A 19,840-nucleotide genomic window follows, 5' to 3' on the forward strand; every position below is an offset into this window, starting at 1 on the left:
GCGTTATCCAATGATTAAACTATTTATGTTAGACTTCCTGCTTCGGAGTGTTTAGAATGCATGCTGTTCCGACGTTGTTCCTGAGTAATTGTAATTACGCGAATTTCCTTGGTTTACGACCAACGGTTCGAGATATAATAACGGTTCATTGAATCACAAACGAGCACCGGCGTTCCACAAGATTTGTGCGCGGAAGAAATTCACGATACAGAATCGTCGATTCGAACTCGTATTTTAATGTTGTCACGAGCGATGGATTTAATTGGATGACAGTTGTGGAGCAAAGAAAAGATTGGCGATAGAGGTACGTTCAGTGTTCAATTTTGTATCGTTACCTCGATGACATTGCTGTTCACGGTAAGTAGATTGCAATGCTTTATTAACCTATCTCTTTTGTTTTCGTTCGGTGTCACGTTAGCGCATGTTTAGTAGTCACACCTGATTGTCAGATGAAACGTAACGAGAGCAATAGAACTAAAAATAATTATCTTAAGGCAAAGTAAAAAATAAATTAATTCGATTAATGACTTATGTTTCGACTATTGATTTTTTTTTTATTTAGAGATACAGGAGAACTAAATTATTTGCAACCGCAAATAATATAATTTACATTTAATATTAAATGACAATAATGATGATTATTACCATCATCTTCAAAATAAAAAAATTATACAAATTTCATATTTTTTAGTTTGTAGATATCGACATTTATAGGATAAACCTAATTTAATCATTCAACGAATTGGGAAATATGTCTGTCATATTGCAATGGCTCGATCATGGCTAGGATGTTTGTTCGGCGTTTTAGTGCCATCGGCGGTTTTTTATTTATATTTATTGTTAAATGGTAATAACTGGCGACATTGCATTGTTTCTTGTACAACGACGGATGTCAATATATCACGTGTGTTATAGTTCCTTCCGCTGAAATCGATTCTTTCAAAATCGTTGGTAAATCGATCGTAGACAAAGAGACCTTACACGTGGAGCGACCTATGTTTGAGAAACCTCATTCTGAAAATAATCGTAATCAGGTAAAAACATGACATTTAGAAGTCGAAAAGGCTCTAGATAAATAAAGTCGATATTTTTAATCCTTCGAATCATGGCGGCCCGCCAAATATTTAAAATAAAAATTATTAATTTTTGAATTATAGTGTAATTACTTACAAATGTAATTGCTTAGAACTTAAAATAAAATCGTTAAAGATTAAGTTGTCGATAGTATTGATCTCTTTCAAGGTAAAATGCGAGACCATCCACATAGCGATGGTGTGCGCCGGATACAATTCGACGTTCGCTCTGGTGACAGTAGTAAAATCTGTTTTATTCTACCGCACTAAACCTTTGCACTTTCACTTGCTCGTCGATGAGATTGCAAAGAGGACATTGACAACTGTGTTTCGAACGTGGGATTTACCGCATGGTTAGTAATACGCTTACCACGATACACGTGTTCTCATCCGTTCTTCGTTAATTTATTGTTCATTCCGATCACAAAAATTTCAATTGTAAATACCTTCAGTTACGATAATCCACGAATTAAAAATTGAAACGAGTTACTTTAAACTCTACCCGTTTTTTTCCATCGATCTGAAAGGCCGAGAAAGAAACTCGTGCAAACGAAAGTACGTTATATATGTAGATTCGTTAGCAGTGGAGGTCACGCTAAAAATGTTAAACACTAATTGACCCGATTGTAACAATTAACGCGACGGTCAGTCGGTGAAATAAATTTGAACGACTACTTGTGCCATGAGAATGCGTTATTCCAAGAACGGATGAGCAGTAGCAATTAGCGATGGATATTCAAGGCTATCTGTTCAAAAAATTCCTAGTTAAAAACTTGTAGTAAAAAATATATTCTATTAGTCAAAATCATTTTGTCTTCAAAATGAATCTATTTCGTTACATAAATTTTTATATCAGTATTTTATTTTTAGTATATTTTTAATCCGCTCAAAATGTTCACTTCAGTCAACTTTGACACGAGATATAATTTTTAAATTGTGGCCAAATGAATTTGTTTATTAGACAACTTGATACTTAATAATCCATCACTATTGACTACGTTTCTTTGAAAATACGTCAGCAATATAAGCTCGTTCTTTTTAGTGAACCTGACGTATTATAAGGCGGAGCGATGGGTGCCAAAGGTGTCCTGGATACCGAACAAGCATTACTCAGGCGTTTACGGTCTCCTGAAATTAATCCTGCCAGACGCGATGCGGGAGGATAAAGTTGTTGTATTCGACACGGACGTAACCGTGGTGAACGACGTTAATTTACTTTGGCAGATGTTCGAGAAGTTCACGAACGATCAGGCCCTCGGGTTGACGGAAAATCAGAGTCATTGGTACATAAAGGCTTTGTCTTACGGTCAGCGGCCGTGGCCAGCACTTGGCAGAGGCTTCAACACCGGCGTGATGCTAATGCACTTGCAACAACTTCGTACCAGAAAATTTATGAGTCTGTGGGAAGCAGTTACCAAACGTGTACTGTCCTATATACCGGAAACTAGTTTAGCCGATCAGGATATAATTAACGCCGTTATCAAAGACCATCCTTCCATTGTATATAAAGTAGAATGTACGTGGAACATTCAGCTCAGCGATCACACGATCAGCGATCAATGTTATCGCGACACTAGTCGTATAAATGTATGTACATGCGATCTTCGTTTATGTCCCATTGTTTGCCACTGATGTTCTTGTCGCGCGATTTCTTTTAGATTGTACACTGGAATTCGCCTCGAAAGCAGGATGTATATAATAAACATATTAACGAGTTTCGTAAGTTGCATAAAGTCTTCCTTGATATGGATGGGAATTTACTGCGTAGACGCTTGTTTGGTTGTGATAAACACGAAGCTATGTCCGAAGTAAGTCACCTTATGACTAAATCGTTATTTCATTTTTATGATCATTTAGTTATTAAGGATAAACAGAATGTACACAGCTTATGTTGCACCCTTTTGTAACAAATGAAAGTATATAAAAATGTAATGATTATGAAGTTTTTCTTAGTACATCGCAAAGTTTGTTCCCAATTTTTAGTACAACGAATCGAGCCCCTGTCGAGAGTTCACTAGGGGTGCGTCCACCTTGTATCGCACGCATCCGTTCCTTCTCGAGTACGAGTACAATGTATACGCACCGACGGATGTTGCTCTGGTAACTCAGTGCAGCGTGGAAAGGATACCATTGTTGGAAGATATATCGAAACATTGGCCTGGTACCATAAGCGTCGCCCTGTACCTGACCGATGCCGAGGTGCAGAACTTCCTGGAATTCGTGCGTGGATCTGTCGAATTGCGTAAACGGAAGAACATCGCGTACCATGTGGTGTACAAAGATGGGGTGAATTGAATTTCCATATTAATGACTTTAAAAATTTGGAGATTTCAAAATAACACTTTCATCGCTACAATCATTTGTTCACATTTTAAATATAAAAATGTTTAAAAAATATCAATGTTATCTCAGTACTCGTGTTATCTCGATATATGTATTTAGAATCTGGACAATTAGCCTCAACAAGGAATATTCAACTACTTTTCTCAATCACAGGAACTCTATCCAATCAATTATCTACGAAACATCGCCATGTCGTACGTATCGTCCCCGTTTATTTTTCAACTGGACGTCGATTTTCTGCCGCAGTTCGGCTTACACGAAGCCCTTATGAGCTACATTTCTAAATTAAACATCACCGAGTCGGACAAAGTAGCTTTGATCGTCCCAGCGTTCGAGACAGAGCGTTATAGGTAGTATGACAATTCGCAAAAAATGGTACGATGCATCCAATGTATTCGTTTTATAGGTTTACCTTCCCTGCGAACAAAGACGAGTTGCTGAAGTTCTTGAAACGTGGAGTTTTGTACACTTTTCGTTATCACGTGTGGACACAGGGTCATGCAGCCACTAATTATAGTTATTGGCGAAACACCATGGAACCGTATGAAGTATGTGATTCTTAAAAGTCGATTTTTATTTTTATTTAACAATGAATATCGTAGGTGTCTTGGGAGCCAGATTTCGAGCCTTATATCGTCGTGTCAAGATTGGCACCCAAATACGACACAAGATTCATCGGTTTCGGATGGAACAAAGTATCCTATTTGACGCATTTGACTGTATTGGGTTACAAGTAAGAAACGTTTCACTAATACTGTCCTCCTCAGTTAAAATGTCCTATTTCTCACCTTTTTTGTAGCGTTTTATATGTTCTTTACGTTTATTAAAGTGTCCTACGTTCTTCTTGGGGATCTAGAAATACTTTTTATATTTCTGGAATACGAGTAATTGAGTTTATCATTATAGTTAGGACAGTTGAGCTAAGAGGGACAGAGTATATTTACTAAATGACTTTACAGCACCCAAGCGCTATAACGCGATGCCATAAATTGAAGATTTATATAGGTACATTGTCTTGCCGGATACGTTCATTATCCATCGGCCTCACGCCCCTAGTCTTGACATCGGCAAGTTCAGGAGCGACTCCATTTATAGAAGGTAATGTACGACTAAATAAACGATTAGGGGATCGAGTTTTTGAATAATTGAAGAGAATGACCTGGTCCAGATGAACTCTAACGTGTCATGTCGTTAATTCATGAGCCTGGCAATTGAGTCAGGCTACACCTTTATTACAGTATTTTAAACAGTATAAAATTAAAATTGCAATCGATGTTTCAGGTGTCTGAAAAAGCTGAAGGACGATTTCGTAGAAGAACTGGTGACGAAGTACGGAGAGAGTGCGTTATCGAAATTGAAAAAAGTGACCAAAGAAGAAAAGATACTGAAGTCTGTTGGAACCAAATAATCGACTATATTTATAATATTTCAAAAGACTGTAAAGACTATTTTCTCAATAAAAAGAATTTGCTCGAAATGTCTTTTTTATGGGTTACAGATTGGATAGGTAGTAACGCAACGATGGGGTTGGGAAATATTTATTAAAATTTAACCATCGTAGTGGAGTGTACAGAGTGGTGCTTTCAGTACATTCTTTTTAATATTACAGTCACGCTAAATATTTCATTTATAAAATATGTATAATATTTACAGTGATAGTACATTGACAATGATGTATAAATTATTATATCCGGCCAAAGTACGCAGTTATTAAAACTTAAATCTGTCGCAAACGGCAAGCTGCATAGTTTTCCAATCATAATTCCTTTATAAATAATAGACATTTGTTCGAATCATAATGATAGCGCAAAATAACGGCGTAAGTAAAATAAATCGACAGGAATATTAAATATTAATCGCAGTTACATGAATAATAATAATACTAATAACAATATGGATAATAATAAGTTCGGATACAATAAAAAGTACAGAAAAGAAATAAGGGCATGATCAACGTTCGATTATCCAATCTCCTTAACGCTCCTATCTCGTCTAAGATCTATGAAAAGAAAAAAATCTGATCGTTACGTTCCCTAAGGAATTTCCTTACACCTATATCGTGACACGCAAACATAGTTCCTTTACATTTATAATAAATCCCTATTACGATAAAAACACTTTAAAGCGTTCTTATCCTGTACAACGGAGAGCTGTACGAGATACGAAAATATGTTAATGAAACATGTCATTTGTTCATGACTCGGCCCCGTAATATTTAATAATATTCTTTATAAGTTCGCACACATTCGACAAGCACGAGAAAACTTGGAACGCGACTGATCCACAGAGAACGCGTCCAACAATTCTTCATCACCGTAACAACTCTTCGTCAGGAACATGCTTCGCGTTCTGCACCGGTAAAATTCTTACACCTTACAGTATACACGTGGAAATTCAAGTCTCTCCTATAAATATTTTTTACACAGGTGGCGATGGAATGAGTTAGGCAGTATCGACGATGATGATTAGGATCGATCAGAATAGCACGATTTTTTTATTACTAATCGAATGGCTTGTCCAAAATCAATTTGACCCTTTAAAATTCTCGCCACATAATCATGACACAGCAAGTAAAATTCTTCGAAACTTACAATATATGTTCCTACATTTACAACTGAATTATGGACAACAGAAATATCTTAAAAACGAAAAATAAAATTCATTAACGCGTAGAATACCGCGGAGATCACCAGTGACCGTCGCAAATTTAACAAAAATAATAACTTAAAAAATAAACTCTAAGTACCACTTATACCATAATAATCTTACAAAGTAGCAAATGCAAAGTTTCATTTTAAAACAATCGTATTTTGATCTTAAACAGTCCATTGATTTTGAACCGATACCAGGATTGTCCACAGGAAGGAACTCTCTTTAATTTAGTTTCAACAACGAAGTTTACAGCCATCCTTTACAAATTATCGCTGATGTTAATCAGCGTTCCTATGCCACGTTAAGGGATGCAAAACGAGAGAAGTTCCTTAAGCTGCGGAGCTTAGTTTGGACAATACTGGCTTAACACCAAAGTATTATCGTACCGTGAAAATGTATTGCAATGAAATCTTGTCGCGCTCGTTTGAACTGTTTACATAAACCGTGATTAGGAAATTCTTTCTTTCGAGCATCATATGTAATTTTCCCACAAATTCGCTTATCGTACATTTGTCGCGAATACAATTCCTTTGGAATCGACGAGTCTCAACGAAAAATCTTCAGTCTTCGGTTAAATAATTTTGCGAATGAATAAACGCGGAGATTGTACGAGCCATTTTGTGTTGCGCAAAGGAACGACGTCTGAAACGATACGCTTACGATACACTTTATCCTATGTTGATTCAAATAATAATGTTGTCTTTAGGATTGTTTGAAACTCGCAAATTTGTTCCGGTAAATTATGATGTTTTCGTATTTACCAAATACGAGTCTTTTGGCGTTTCCGAGAATTAGTCGGTTAATATGAAGTCTGCGATACGTGAAAGAACCAGAACGTGTTAAAATGTTAACTAAATATAAAATATGGTAAGAATCCTTTCTGGAATGTTTGAATGCGTTTTTGCTTGCACATGTTTAATCAATGAAACAAATATAACGAGGTACTGGAAATCCACTCGAACATCGAATACGTACTTCAGTTGCATCAGCCTTTAAATATGTTTTTCATCACTGAACACTTGTCTATTGTCTATCGATGGGTAAATAATGAATGGAAGTGCTATTAATAATATTTAATAACACTTCGGAGACTGTGTCATGGAATTTGTAATGCTTGAAATTTTACAGGAGAATATCGATAGAATTATGTACTAAAAAATGCCTACCATTTAAATTCAAATTTTCGCATTTAGAAATTTAGAAATTTAAGTGAAAAATTAAGCCCTTGAAGTATTAAGAGGAGCATCAGCTCGTTATCCACTAAAGTTCGTATTATAGACATTCTTATCGTTAAAGTATTTCTCGAATACTTTCAATAAAAATATTTCAATTTCACACAAATAGGACGAGTCGTTAAAAAATCACTAGATATTGAATTTCCATTTTCGTTCAGTTTAAATCGAACAATGCACCAGGGTTACATAGGAGTCCTCCAAATATGCTGTCAATACAATATTGTCAATTCCGTTAATATTTATTGACAGTCTATATTTATTTCATACGTTCAATATCTATTGACACAATAGATTTAGTTTCGAAATAGCGTTCGTCTGATCAAAAGAAACGAGAGGGACAAAAAATATTTTATTTCAGACCACCTGGTCTATACTAAAATATTGACCATAGCATGAATATGGGTATACCGATCTCCGAGATCTCTTTGAAACGAGATACGAGTTGAAAATGAAAGAAACATGCAAGGAATACTGTTCTTATCGAACTTGGTATGTTATCCTAAAATGAATATGACTGAAAACGTCACGAAAACGATGAGCTACCAGAAATCCCCGAGGAACACGGCGTTCCAAAGCATCCGTTGGTTCATTAAATTAGATTAATTGCACACGCGCGTTACGTCCAGATGGTTGTGGTCGGATCGGTGTATTGGACGGTAGTTACATCCGTACACAGATGCAGATCAAGAACTTCACGCCAATATCTCAGTGTCAGAACTAAGGGTATTATCTACAGAGGTCGGTCGAAATGTAGTTTCAGTTAATTCCCGCCGGGGATAACCGTTGCTGTTGCTGCACTTTGAAATCAAGATGGACGACAGAACCGCTGGCGATTTTTAAGTACATGGAGATGAGAACGTCTTATTCTTTGTAACTGTACCCTCTTTTTGGCAGTATAAATTATTCGATTTGGCTACTTCGATCAGTGAACGATCAAGTTATTAGAACCAGATTATTTGCATGTTGCAAAGATTAAAACATCGCACCTAAAAATTAATTAAAAATTGTCGATACAAGTGGATTTAATAATTTGATCATCCATTGTATACAAGATGGTCAGGCCTTCTAAATAATTTCTGTTTAAAATTTGTCTGGCCTAATTTTAAAAAAGTTACTCTATTTCAAAAAATGAATGTTTGATCCACTGTATTTGGAAGAGGAGAACTGTTCTCGTCCCTTTTCGCTTGTCAATTATCAAGCGAGATGAGCCCGGTAAACGATTTGCTCGATCGAACGTCTAATATTCTCGCTACGGACGCGATCAAGTTCGCTAATCGTCGACATCGGCGTGAAGTAGACTCGTTTCACGAAGTGTCTTCCATCTACGCTCAATTACTCCGCAATTTAACCAGAAAACCGGTAACAAGTCCTGGAACGTCGTCCTTTCATCGCGACCTATTAACCCCGCGAATCGCGGCTAATTCCCTAGAAAACCTTTCGTCTCGAAAAATCTCAGTCGTCGCATTACTACGTGAAATTCATTACTCACTCTTTCACGTCCATCGCGATATCGATTCTCGTCACAAAGCGACTTCAAGCGGATATAATATATACATATATACCTAACAGGTAGATACGCAGAGTCATTAGGGAGAGAAACGGTCGTCGAAGGAGATTCTCGTCGATCGATCGCAAACGATCGTTCAGGGCGAAGGAGAGTCTTCGGGGAGGATGGCAGATGCGCACGATGAACCATGTTGTTCGGTTTATAGCGTTCGGGTGTCAAAGCGAGAGTCTCATTAAAGCGACGAACAGCCTAACCGCACGCACAAAGTATCCCCGTGATAATAATTGCACGCTGACTGGTGGTTCGTCATACGCGTACCTGGTAAACATGCCTCGGTTAACGGTACATAGAACACGCAGGTCGACTCCTGGGGTTCTGAAATTGCGGAGCCTGTATGTGTTCTATTTTCACGTAGCGACTCGTGTCATTATTACTCAGTGACGGTAAAATGGTTAGTGCATCACGGAATGTGAAACGAATCTCGTTGAGACCCTCAGATATAATCCCTTCCTTTGCGAGGCAAATTAACTTCCGATCTGTCACAAATCTCACATAACAATTGTAACGAAGTGAATTGTACGAGAACAGAAAAAAGACTCTACATTAATAAAAAATAAAAAATAGCACGTGTGATTATATCAAACCTCTGTTTCCCTTCTAATGAAACCAACGTTCTCCTAAAGGATTTTGAACAAAATAAGTTTCAATGAAAAAAATCAAATACCAGTATGCATACGACTGTCAACAAGGAGTTAATGTACAAATAAAGGTTGACCATGTTTGACTGTTCGTACGAGATTTGACATTATCCGTCAGATTGCCATTAGTATCAGAGAACATGGACGATGTTATCTTCCCCGCGCGGTCATCGTGGGACTTCCTGTTACCGGAGAAATCGTCAAAATACAAAATTACAAAAATATACTCGTGGCGCCGTACCAACCTGCCGTGCCGCGTTGCTTTGAACGTGCCCACATTTACATATAAACAACATCGTGAATTACCGTGCGAATTAAGGTCCGTGTATTTACAGGACGCGGCACAATGATTGGATCCGACGAGCCGCGACTCTGCTAGGCCGCTTAAAATAATTCGCGACGATCGTCGCTCGTGTAACTTCGATTTTGTGCTAGTCGATCAGTTTTCTTTGTGCGTTCCAATTCTTAGTTCGGCTTAGAAAATATTCTCCTGTAAAATATTTCTATATCCTCTGCATTCAATGAACTTTTCAATTAGACCCCGTCTGGAAAGGTTCTTAAAAATTTATCGAAGGAAGTCGCTGGAACTTTCAATAGATTAAATAGAATTTATGATCACGTGTCAGCCATTTCTAGAACCAATATTTTATCGGTGAAATTGTGACAGGACCGTAGCTATGAATGATTCTTCCCTCCAATTTTAATGAGTACATTCCATATGACTTTAATACGGCGGATATTTTCAGAATGAGAGGATCAATACAAAATGATAACAGTATTATTCACGCTTGATCACTATTAAGGAGCAAAGAGATTTAGGGACTTAAAAAATTCAGAAATTTGTAAACGAGGGACAAGAGAGTTGGCACCTATTTAAACTTAATCGTCCCTTATCGACTAAACGCACATTAATTTCTTCACGAAGAAAGGAAGTTACACGATCGAGTCGCGATTTTCTCCAGATCGTCCCACCGAATGCCGCACCGTCGTCATCGAGATTATTTCATAATACTGTTTAGGTATGCTGCGATCTTCAGGGAAGATGCATCGTCAAATCTGTGGCTATCATCGAGTGGTTACAGAAACAAAAACTTCCCTAACTATCAAACAACTGGAACGATCTGCAAGATCGAAGACACGCGAAAATGATATCAGTCTAAGAAAGTATATATATCTATTGTCATTGAATGTTTTATAAATGCAGCTACATCTTCTCCTAAATGTCGTGTATACGAAAGTGCCTTGGATACAGTGTTTGGGAGATAAGTACTTTAGAGATGCTTCCGAGTCTCTCAATAAGCTGCTTGAAATTTTAAGGAGCTGCTTTAAACGCAAAAGACTTAAATATGTAAATTAAAATACACTGTCGGAAATAAGTAGTTGCCATCTTATATCTATTATGAATTACACGGTGATGAACCGCGCACCTTATTATAACCCTTAGACGAATGCTAGGTTGAGATACGATCTGCAATTTTATAACTAGTGAAGATGCATAATTACGTAATATACTTCTCAAATTACGTAATTTGAAAAGCTAAACTGTTCACTAAAATGGAAATGGAGATACATGTCTGGGTCGCGATTTATAATAGCTGTCTGTTTTATTATCACGTTGTCCAAGAGTTCAAATTTGGTTAGGAAAAGAAATGAGATGTGACAATAAACTTATTTAATTGTATCTTCGATCGAACAGAGTCTTTCCAGTCGTTTGACCAACTGAGTAAATTGCATTGTTCGAATTATGGTACTTTTTAAATGATTCGATAGAAATTCATAGATTTAACACCTTGATGGCAGGTGACTGAAGTACACTAATTTTGAGGCATTAACCTCTTTATAAAATGAAAGTTACCTAAAAATTATTGGACATCAATCTGTTATTGGATCTACAGAATAGAACATATGGAACCTTATCAACCTTGTTACCTAAACAATTCCTTAGATACTTGAAACATCGGGAGTAGTCGAAAAGTAGTGTTTCGGTTGTGGATAAGGATTCGTCTCCTGTTCGCAACAAGTTGAGAATACGATCGATCCCGAAATCCCCCGCTAAAGTCGTGAATGCAACGTTAAAACCCGGATAAAACGCAGCGAAAGTATAACAAGTTAGGTGGCTTACGGGCGATAAACGTTTAGTTCAAGAGCGATCGTTATTCGTGGTCCGTATCTACGAAACCGCGGGAATTGAGTCGACTGCAAGTGTTTATCTTCCCGAACAATGGAATTTTCGTTCGTCGTGCAAGATCGATGGCCGAAAGTATTACAAACATCGTACAAAGTGAAACTAGTTCGAAGAAGGTGATCGAAAGGGGAACGAGACGAAATCGAATAAAGAACTCGAAAGTGATCTAACTGCAGAAGTGGTTGTCTCGTTAATTTCAATTTTCTAATATGTTATAGAACTTAATTCTTCTCTGTAATTTTATCTATACCATCTTTTTTAATTCTGAAGTATTTTATATTGTTATGATTTATGAAATATAAACTATAATTTATATTAAACGTTACACTGTATCATCAGAAATCTTGCATTACAATTGAGAACATATCAAACATTATGTCAAAATGATTTAATTTATAACAATGACATTACGCCTGAAATAATAACTGCATTATCTTTGAACCTCAAAAACGAATCTTACAGGTATACATAAAATTATTCAGGATATTAATTTTTATAACTTATGTTTCTTGAAATCATTCGAGTACTGTATTTAATATCGCACCTTTTAAGATCAATTTTTATTTGCATATACAACGTTTTTCATAGAAGATGTATCTCTAATTCGGGAATAGACTTGTCTCCGAACCATCATCGAGGTTCCATATCGAATGAACTATTACGTATAACATTCGAGTTATATGTACAGGCTGTACGATGTTTCCTTACACCACGAACGTCGAGATCCCTCCTGGTAGAAGTATCATGGCCTGTGAGGATATTAAAATATTTCCGAATAAACCCGCTTGAAAGCGATTAAGATTCGTTTGGTCACGGTGTCTCGTAACGTCGATTTTCTTCGCGAAGAATTCTATCGATTATGGTCTCGTTACACTCACACTGGAACATCTGCGTTATTTTGTTACCATTGAGATACAGTCGGAGGATATTCTTACGCAGAAACAATTATTCTAACATCGTCGTTATCCTAACACGTTTGTTCTTACATTATTGGAAACAATTCGCATGGTTTCTTGTCGACGTACAATTACAAAAGTAACTCCCTTCGCGTAATGCCGATTACCGCGAAGAAACAGAGATCTTAAAACTAACGATAAAAGGAAGGCGTTTCCTCGAGGAATAAAAAAAATAATCTTGTAAGAATCAACGTCGTCTTGTACACATTGAATACAAAAATGTAAATTAAAAAATTGTAGGAATAAAGATTAAGAGAGGTACCAGATCACGTTCAGCATTTCACGATGTCCATGTATCGGATTGAACGCGATCTTCGTTAGGCATGCAACAAGCACGTGAATAAGTTAGAACGCACTTCAGAAGTAGCGTCATCCTTATCGCTAACGTTCTGTACTTTACACAATTTATTTGCGAACTCGTCAACTATCAACTCTTTTTATTACTTGAACAAGTACGAACGTCCATACCGTTGGTTGTCTTTGTCAGTGATGGGCGACTATGCCATCGAGGACGCGATGCACGGATGAACAAGTGGCATGCTCGTGGACATCGATGGGTAATTTTCAATTTCGCAATTCGGAAATTTAAAATCTTCGTATTTCTAGCTTTCAAGATTTTCAAATCTTTAAATCTCTGCATTTGGAGATTTAGAAATTTGAAGGTTTAAAATTATCAACTTGTTAAATTTCCCAATTACGAAATGACCGAATTTTTAAATTTCCGAATTACCGAATAAACCAAAAAACGTACAAATTTGAAATTTCCGTGAATCCCACACCCATTCCTGCCCGTGTCGTGGACACCCGTGCCCCGAGCTCTTTGGCGGGTCCTTGCTCTGCCCAACACCGGTCACCGTCAACGAACATCTCGAGGAACGCAAAGAACCAAAGACATCCACATATTCCACCAGATTCGGTCACATCGTCCTCGCGAGGAATCTACCGTAGACAGTCTCCCTCGCTCACGATAAAATGCAAATAGTATCACGTCACGAACTAAATAAATTAAAAAAATACAAGAAAAAAGAAAAACGAAGTAAATAAAAAAAAGAGAAAGAAGTACAAGAAAGAGTTTGTTGCTATTCCAGCGAGTCAGCGTTTCACCCGACTTGTTTCACCGGATGTGGAAGCCCCCGCACGCTCGACGAGCAAACTGACCCACTCCAACCGAACACGTGAACTCGCACGAAGCACGGATCGTCTCTTCGTCAAAGGCACTACCGGTTTATTGTGACCTCGGTCATGCGTCTCTTCCGCTTAACACGGCCACGACCTCGCGGCCTCATCTTCGTCGACCTACGTACGTAGATCATACCTCCGTCCCGTCTTCGCCTTCGTCCTCGTACAATGGGCCGTTGGTGGACTTCTTCTTCGGCTTCGGGGGTGGTCTGGGTGGCACTTTTCTTCCCAGAGTATTGCTGGACGATTGTTGAGGTTGCGGTTGGCTAAGCACATGGTTGCTGTCGGTCGATTCGTCGGCGATCTTGGTCGGCCATTCTGCGGCGCCCTCGGGAGCGGCTCTGTCGAGAGGGCTGCTTGTCAGTATGTTCGGGGTACTTCGTTGAATAGTGCCGTAATGGGAACTGGGCGTTCCTGGCAGAGGTCGATTCCTGATGGAGGACAGAGGTTCCGGACTCTTGTTCAACGACAGCCTCGAGCTACCGTCGGCGGTGCTGCGCACTCCAAGGTTGTCGTAGACCGGTTCGAGGCCGTCGGTGGGCGATGTGGGTGGACCGCTGCTCCAGCTGGGTGCCCTGGGTCTTCGCGGTATCGTCACGTAGCCGTGGCGTGGCATCACCGGCGCGATCGTGGAACTGGCGATTCCATAGGGGGTGACGCTTCGATTGTGCGGCAAAGTCTTGAAAGCGGCAGGGTATTGGTTCGCAGGTGAACCGTACGCGGCCGCGCTCGGCGTCGCGTGCTGACTCGGCAGACGAGTGTTGTCGGGTGCCGTGGACGCCTGGCTCGTCGGCGATGCGCCTCGACCACCCGAGAAGGCCAACAGATCCGGCGGATACTGGCGATAACTTCCGCCACCTCCGCGGCACAGCGTGCCGGTACCGCTCTCTAGCTCGGGCGTAGCTCGTTCTTCCCTCTCGTCGTCGCCGACCCCGCCGATCACTCCGCCGCCGACACCGCCACCGATACCATCAGCTGCCAGAACCATGAACAAAAAAAACAAGGACGAACGTTAAGAAAGAAAAGTGGAAGGTGCGCGGTAATTAAATTATAATAGAAATTAAACGGAAAAAAAATAATGTAAGCGCGGGTTTGACGATGCTGTCGGCGGGACATCGATGACTCGCTCTGAATGGATGGTGAGATTCTTTACGAAGACGTCAAGTATTTTAGGATTTTTTCAATTTCCGATATCGTCGATGGTCATTTTACCTTGAGTACGTCTAAGCCTAGATAAACGTATTGGTCTTTTCTGAAATTGAAGGATAAACCCGGTTAACCTCAGATATGGAAACTGGTAAGTACTTATTTCACTGAGAGCCTTCATAGATAACAGTTAACAGCTATTTTCGTAACCATTTCAACCGCTGGTATTAAACGTGACAGCACTCGCTGTAACCTGCGAGATGGCGGGTTAACCGGGTTATGTACCCATAGCCTAACATCGACCGCCGTGTTGGATGAGATTATGTAGCCAGCATATTTTAGGGACCCATATCCTATTCTCGTTAAAGTTACAATCCCTGTGCCTAACTACTTGAACATTAACAACCGGTAAATTTGAAATAAGCAACCGTATTATCGTACTTTCTCGATCGATCGATTGCACAGACGTTCTGCAGCTTCGTACATATCTGAGAAGCAAATGTTCGAGATCCAAGGACGGTACGAGCTCCGTAATGATATAAATATTCAGACGATACCTCTTTTCGAAGGGGAACTTACGTCAGATACCATGGAACCGTATCAGAAGACGTAATATATAATGTAGAAGATCTGTCACGACTTGTATCGCGAAGACACGTAAATCGATCGTGCCCTCTGAGATAAAGTTCATCGGAAGAAAAGTGGGTCGACCCCATTGGCGTAACTAGCTATGGACCGGGGCCTTAGTTACGGTTGTGGATCGGAAGAAATTTTTTATTTCCAATTTTCAAATTTTAAAGCCATCTCAATAATTAAATTTTTCTCAAGTCCCTAATCTTCCAAATTTACAAATTCCCAATTTCTTCAATTCTCTAAATTTAATATCCGAATTCTCAAATTTCTAATTCTCTACATTTTCCCGAAACCCCAATTACCTAAACTTCCCAATTCTCAAATCCATAAATTTCAAATTTTCAGATTTTCGAACTCCGTAACTTCCAGATCAGCTGTTACCAAATTGCTAAATATCTAAATTTCTGAATCCCTAAATCTTGAAATTTCTGAGTACTCAAATCGCAAATTTCCAAAGCTCTAAATCATCAAAATGGTAAAGTGATACTAGCAGAAGGAGCTGTCGAATCAAAAGTGCTAGTTACGCCACTGGTCGAGCGCAGTCCGTTTCGTAGGCTACACTTTCCAGTTGTAATTTAAACGCCATCTCTCGTTGCGACTTTTTCGTAACGAATCTGTCAAGAAAATGAAATACAGATCGACGCGAATGCACTTGGTTTCTTTCTTTTTCCAATTTTATCGTGCTTCAGTCGCAGTCAAAGACTTTGCCCTGCAATCTTCTCGTCTCGGAGAGCTTCGTGACACGTACACCAACCTTGCAGCCGTTCTCGCCCACACGCGAGTCGCAGGATTGCGAATGTGTTCGAGTGAAATCTTGACGAGTGTCGATGACAGGTAAACGAGAGGGCCAGTAATCGTGAAGAAGTTTTATCGTGGTTCGCGTTTTTCAACGTTCGGATCCCGTTCAATGGCAATCGGACGAGAAATTAGGACACGAGAGTGGAGCCGTGGGTTGATACAAAGGGATACCGTGAACGCGGTGGTAATTGAAGCGAGGAAGGTAACCGTTCAGATGCGAGAACCCGTCGACAATTTCAATTATGTACTATCTTTGAAGGTGCATAGACAAAGAGGGTGGGTTAGGTGTACACGGAAGCAACACGCTGAACAACTGTCCGTATCGTTCTTAATAAAACGCCAATTTGCTAATTCAGACGAGAGCGTTGTGTAATGATCATTACCGTTCCTTTGTGTTAACCGAACCGAACGTCACGGAACTCGTGCACTTTACTTTTCCCTTATCGTTTTAATCACCACTCCACGTCTAGCGCAATCCCGACCGCTTGCTACCCTTTTGTTCTCCTTGTATTTTCATTATTCACGCTGCCGTACGACCAATAACGTTTCAATTAACAACAATATCCTCTCTCTTGCTTTTTCTCTTGCGCGATACTTCCGGTTACTTTTCGTCCCGTGTCTCACTAATTTTTGCTTTTTTTCTTCTTTTATTCCGCTACGCGAACTCTATGTACATAAGCGTAACTAACGTTTTACAGGGCTTCGACAAAATAATGGAGCCTGCTACATTCTTTGGTACGGTCAAATTGTACAACAAAAAATTATCCTTTCTGGTGCATTCTCTTCTTCATATTTCTTAATGAAAATAATTTGAAGTTATTGTGTGAAGTGTACTATTAGCTTCATTTTAAAACAACCTCTTCCAGAAAGGTAGAATCTTTAGCTGTAGTTATTCAATGAATAGACAGTCACCTACTGAAACCTTAACGTGTTACTTTGAAATAATTTTACAAAAAAATAAAGGAATTTTTGTGTCTACGTTCTTTGATTTGTATTGGGCAAATTTCCAATAGCTTTCAGCGAAATTTGATAGGATCCCAATGAACTTATCAAAAACATTGAAAGACCGGAACATTGTCAAAGGTTTCTTAGATATTCCATTATTTTGCCTACCCTGTATTCTCCGCAGAGCGTATACTATGTACAAGACCGTTACCGCTACAAGAAGCCTGCGATCATTCTAAGGACAAAAATACTTCGATTCTCTTGAACGCTTGATGACGTAATAGTACGTATAATAATTTGCTGTTCGTCGTAGCGACGTATTTACAATTTTATCAAAATAATCGTCTCGCATACGCGATACGTCTATGAAACCGTAACGGGACGATTAGATACGTCTCGTCTAATTAACGATAGCCAACGTCTGATCAGAGTTATGTTTTCTTGTTGCGTGGAAAACGAGGTTGTTCGAGGGAGAAAAAGAAAAACGCTATCGACAGAAACCAGACACAATTGACGAATGCCTTTCTCCTCTCGATCGCGACGCGTTGCACGCTCTCATTAATCTTGCAACAGTCTTGGTCGATACTCGTTAACCCAGGATCGATGGCGCCTCGTTTATCTGCTCGCGGGATTACTGAACCCAAGCCGCGTCACCGCCGAAGCAACATCGTCTTCGAATTAAGCGCACTCGCCGTGTACGACTCAATTAATCTGTTCTATCCTTGATTAGCGACGATATTTGTCGCGAGTCGTAACAGCCAGTGTTTTCGAAGGAAATCGAAAGATTAATGGTCGCTGTTGAGTTAACGGTATCCGAATTAATCTTCGTTTGGACGTTAAATTTTTTATGAAGTTTCTCGTTCACGTTTTATCGATTGACCTTTAATTCTCGGGCCGGAGATGCTCTTCAAATTTTTTAATCTCCCTTCACATCGTAGCGATATTATCGATTAAGTATCGATAACGTATCGCACCGTTAAAAATTCAAATTCCCATAAACTTTGCAACTAATCTTAGAGGATACACCCTGTATATCGTATCAAAATTGCATAAAAATCGGTCAGAGGGTACCGAGCAATTAGACTCTAAAATTTCTGTTCTCGGACACGCTACGTTATTCAGATCAAATTGATCCCATCTGTCGGATATGTACCAAGTATATTCGCCTAACCAGTTAGGCGGGATTTAATTCGTAGAATCGAATTGGACGCTCGAAGCGACGCGATTCGTGAGCAATCGCGCGGAACAAGTATCGATACTGCAAAGAAACTCGAAAGACCATTACTCTATCGACCTTCTCGGAGCCGGTGGGAGCCGTTTCACACGCGAGCGCCATCGAAGAGCGTGCAACGACCGTCCTGCGACGAGCATCTCGTCGTGAATCGTGGCAGGAAGTAACAAATGGTTAGTAGCTAGCACCTGGCCACGCACTGTTTAGTAATGTAGGCAGTGTACTGACCGAAGACCGAGTCGTTGTCGAGCAGCGTGCGATTCAGCTCCGTCATCTCGGTGCCGTGCGACGTCACGGAAGGCGTCTCGTAGCGTCTGGGTGGCTTCACCACCGGATTTATGGTGGTGATCAGCGACTTCTCCTGCTCGCCGAGACCGTGGTGTTCCATCGAGGCGGCCTCCAGGCTCTTCTCGTCGTGCCTGGTTCGACGACGACGACAGTAACACACGCACAGCGACACGGTGACGATCAGAAGCAGCAACGCGGTCACACCTAACCCTAGCGCGAGCGGTAGACTGATTATATTGTCTTTGCCACCCATAGCGTCGCCGGCGACGGCCAGAGTCACGTTTTTCTCCGTATTTCCGCCTGGACTTTTCGCCAGGCAGACGTAATCGCCCTTGTCCGAGGGCGTGACGTCCGGTATCGTCAGGTTCAACCAGTCGTGGCTGGACTTCAGGATGTAACCCTTCTCTCCATTATGCCTTCTGCTGTCGTTTCTTAAAGTTCTCGATCGATAGATCCAGAAGAGCTGAAATGGAAAATCAAACTGTAAAACTCAAGATTTGAGAACCGGTTATTGTCTTCAACTTTATCATCTTCAACCCTCGCTCAACTAATACCATCTTCGTAAATAATACCTATACTAATTAAAGATGACAAAGTTAGACGATACCTCTTGTCCGAAAGGAGGATCATCCGTTTACGATTATGTCAAGAAGTGTTCAGACTGCGTTACGCTCATAGTAAGTGTAACGAAAATTGTAGAGGTTGAATATCGAGCTGTCGCGTCGCTGTTTACAGCGAGCCCTTGAAAATGCATATAAGAAGGAGCGTGTGCGAACATTTTTTAAGGGTGTTCTTAATTTTCAGTTTTCATAGCGGGGAGAATTTGAAAGGACTTCGTTATCGCACGCAAAAGCTCGCGTAACTACGTCTTTCTTTTGTTCAATGTGATTTCAAAAGACGACCTTTTCACTCTTTTGTAGCGCGTTATTCTCCGCGAAATCAAAGGGTTTCATTAAATCAAGAAAATTTCA

General features: G+C 39.8%; 2 protein-coding genes across 10 annotated transcripts in view; one reads left to right on the plus strand and one right to left on the minus strand.

The window, feature by feature from the left end:
• Positions 1-32: 32 nt before the first annotated feature.
• LOC100883776 (xylosyl- and glucuronyltransferase LARGE1) lies at positions 33-4,893 on the plus strand. Of its 5 annotated transcripts, none has more exons than XR_013038290.1 (12): positions 33-304; positions 692-847; positions 916-1,034; positions 1,243-1,426; positions 2,116-2,660; positions 2,732-2,881; positions 3,057-3,359; positions 3,570-3,766; positions 3,823-3,964; positions 4,019-4,149; positions 4,412-4,514; positions 4,698-4,753. XR_013038290.1 is itself a non-coding variant. In XM_012285443.2 (12 exons), exons 2-12 carry the CDS (start codon positions 769-771, stop codon positions 4,822-4,824), a joined length of 2,070 nt encoding a protein of 689 aa, XP_012140833.1. In that variant the 5' UTR covers positions 33-357; positions 692-768; the 3' UTR covers positions 4,825-4,893. The 5 variants fall into 5 exon arrangements, 4 of the variants coding, with proteins under 4 accessions (XP_012140833.1, XP_012140837.1, XP_012140835.1 ...); XM_012285443.2 differs by having other exon boundaries at positions 33-357; positions 4,422-4,514; positions 4,698-4,893; XM_003703268.3 differs by having other exon boundaries at positions 34-304; positions 4,422-4,514; positions 4,698-4,893.
• Positions 4,894-4,938: 45 nt separating this feature from the next.
• Positions 4,939-19,840, minus strand: part of kek5 (leucine-rich repeat, immunoglobulin-like domain-containing kekkon 5 protein) — a 65,416-nt gene continuing 50,514 nt past the window's right edge. For all 5 annotated transcript variants that reach the window (XM_076532157.1, XM_076532158.1, XM_076532154.1 and 2 more), the window contains 2 exons: positions 18,810-19,332; positions 4,939-14,803 (listed from right to left, as the gene is read on the minus strand). In XM_076532157.1, coding sequence (XP_076388272.1) covers positions 13,959-14,803; positions 18,810-19,332 — 1,368 coding nt within the window. In that variant the 3' untranslated portion in view covers positions 4,939-13,958. The remainder of the gene's footprint in view (positions 14,804-18,809; positions 19,333-19,840) is intronic.

This window comes from Megachile rotundata, chromosome 5 (genome assembly GCF_050947335.1).
Source record: "Megachile rotundata isolate GNS110a chromosome 5, iyMegRotu1, whole genome shotgun sequence".
NCBI classification, from domain to species: domain Eukaryota; kingdom Metazoa; phylum Arthropoda; class Insecta; order Hymenoptera; family Megachilidae; genus Megachile; species Megachile rotundata.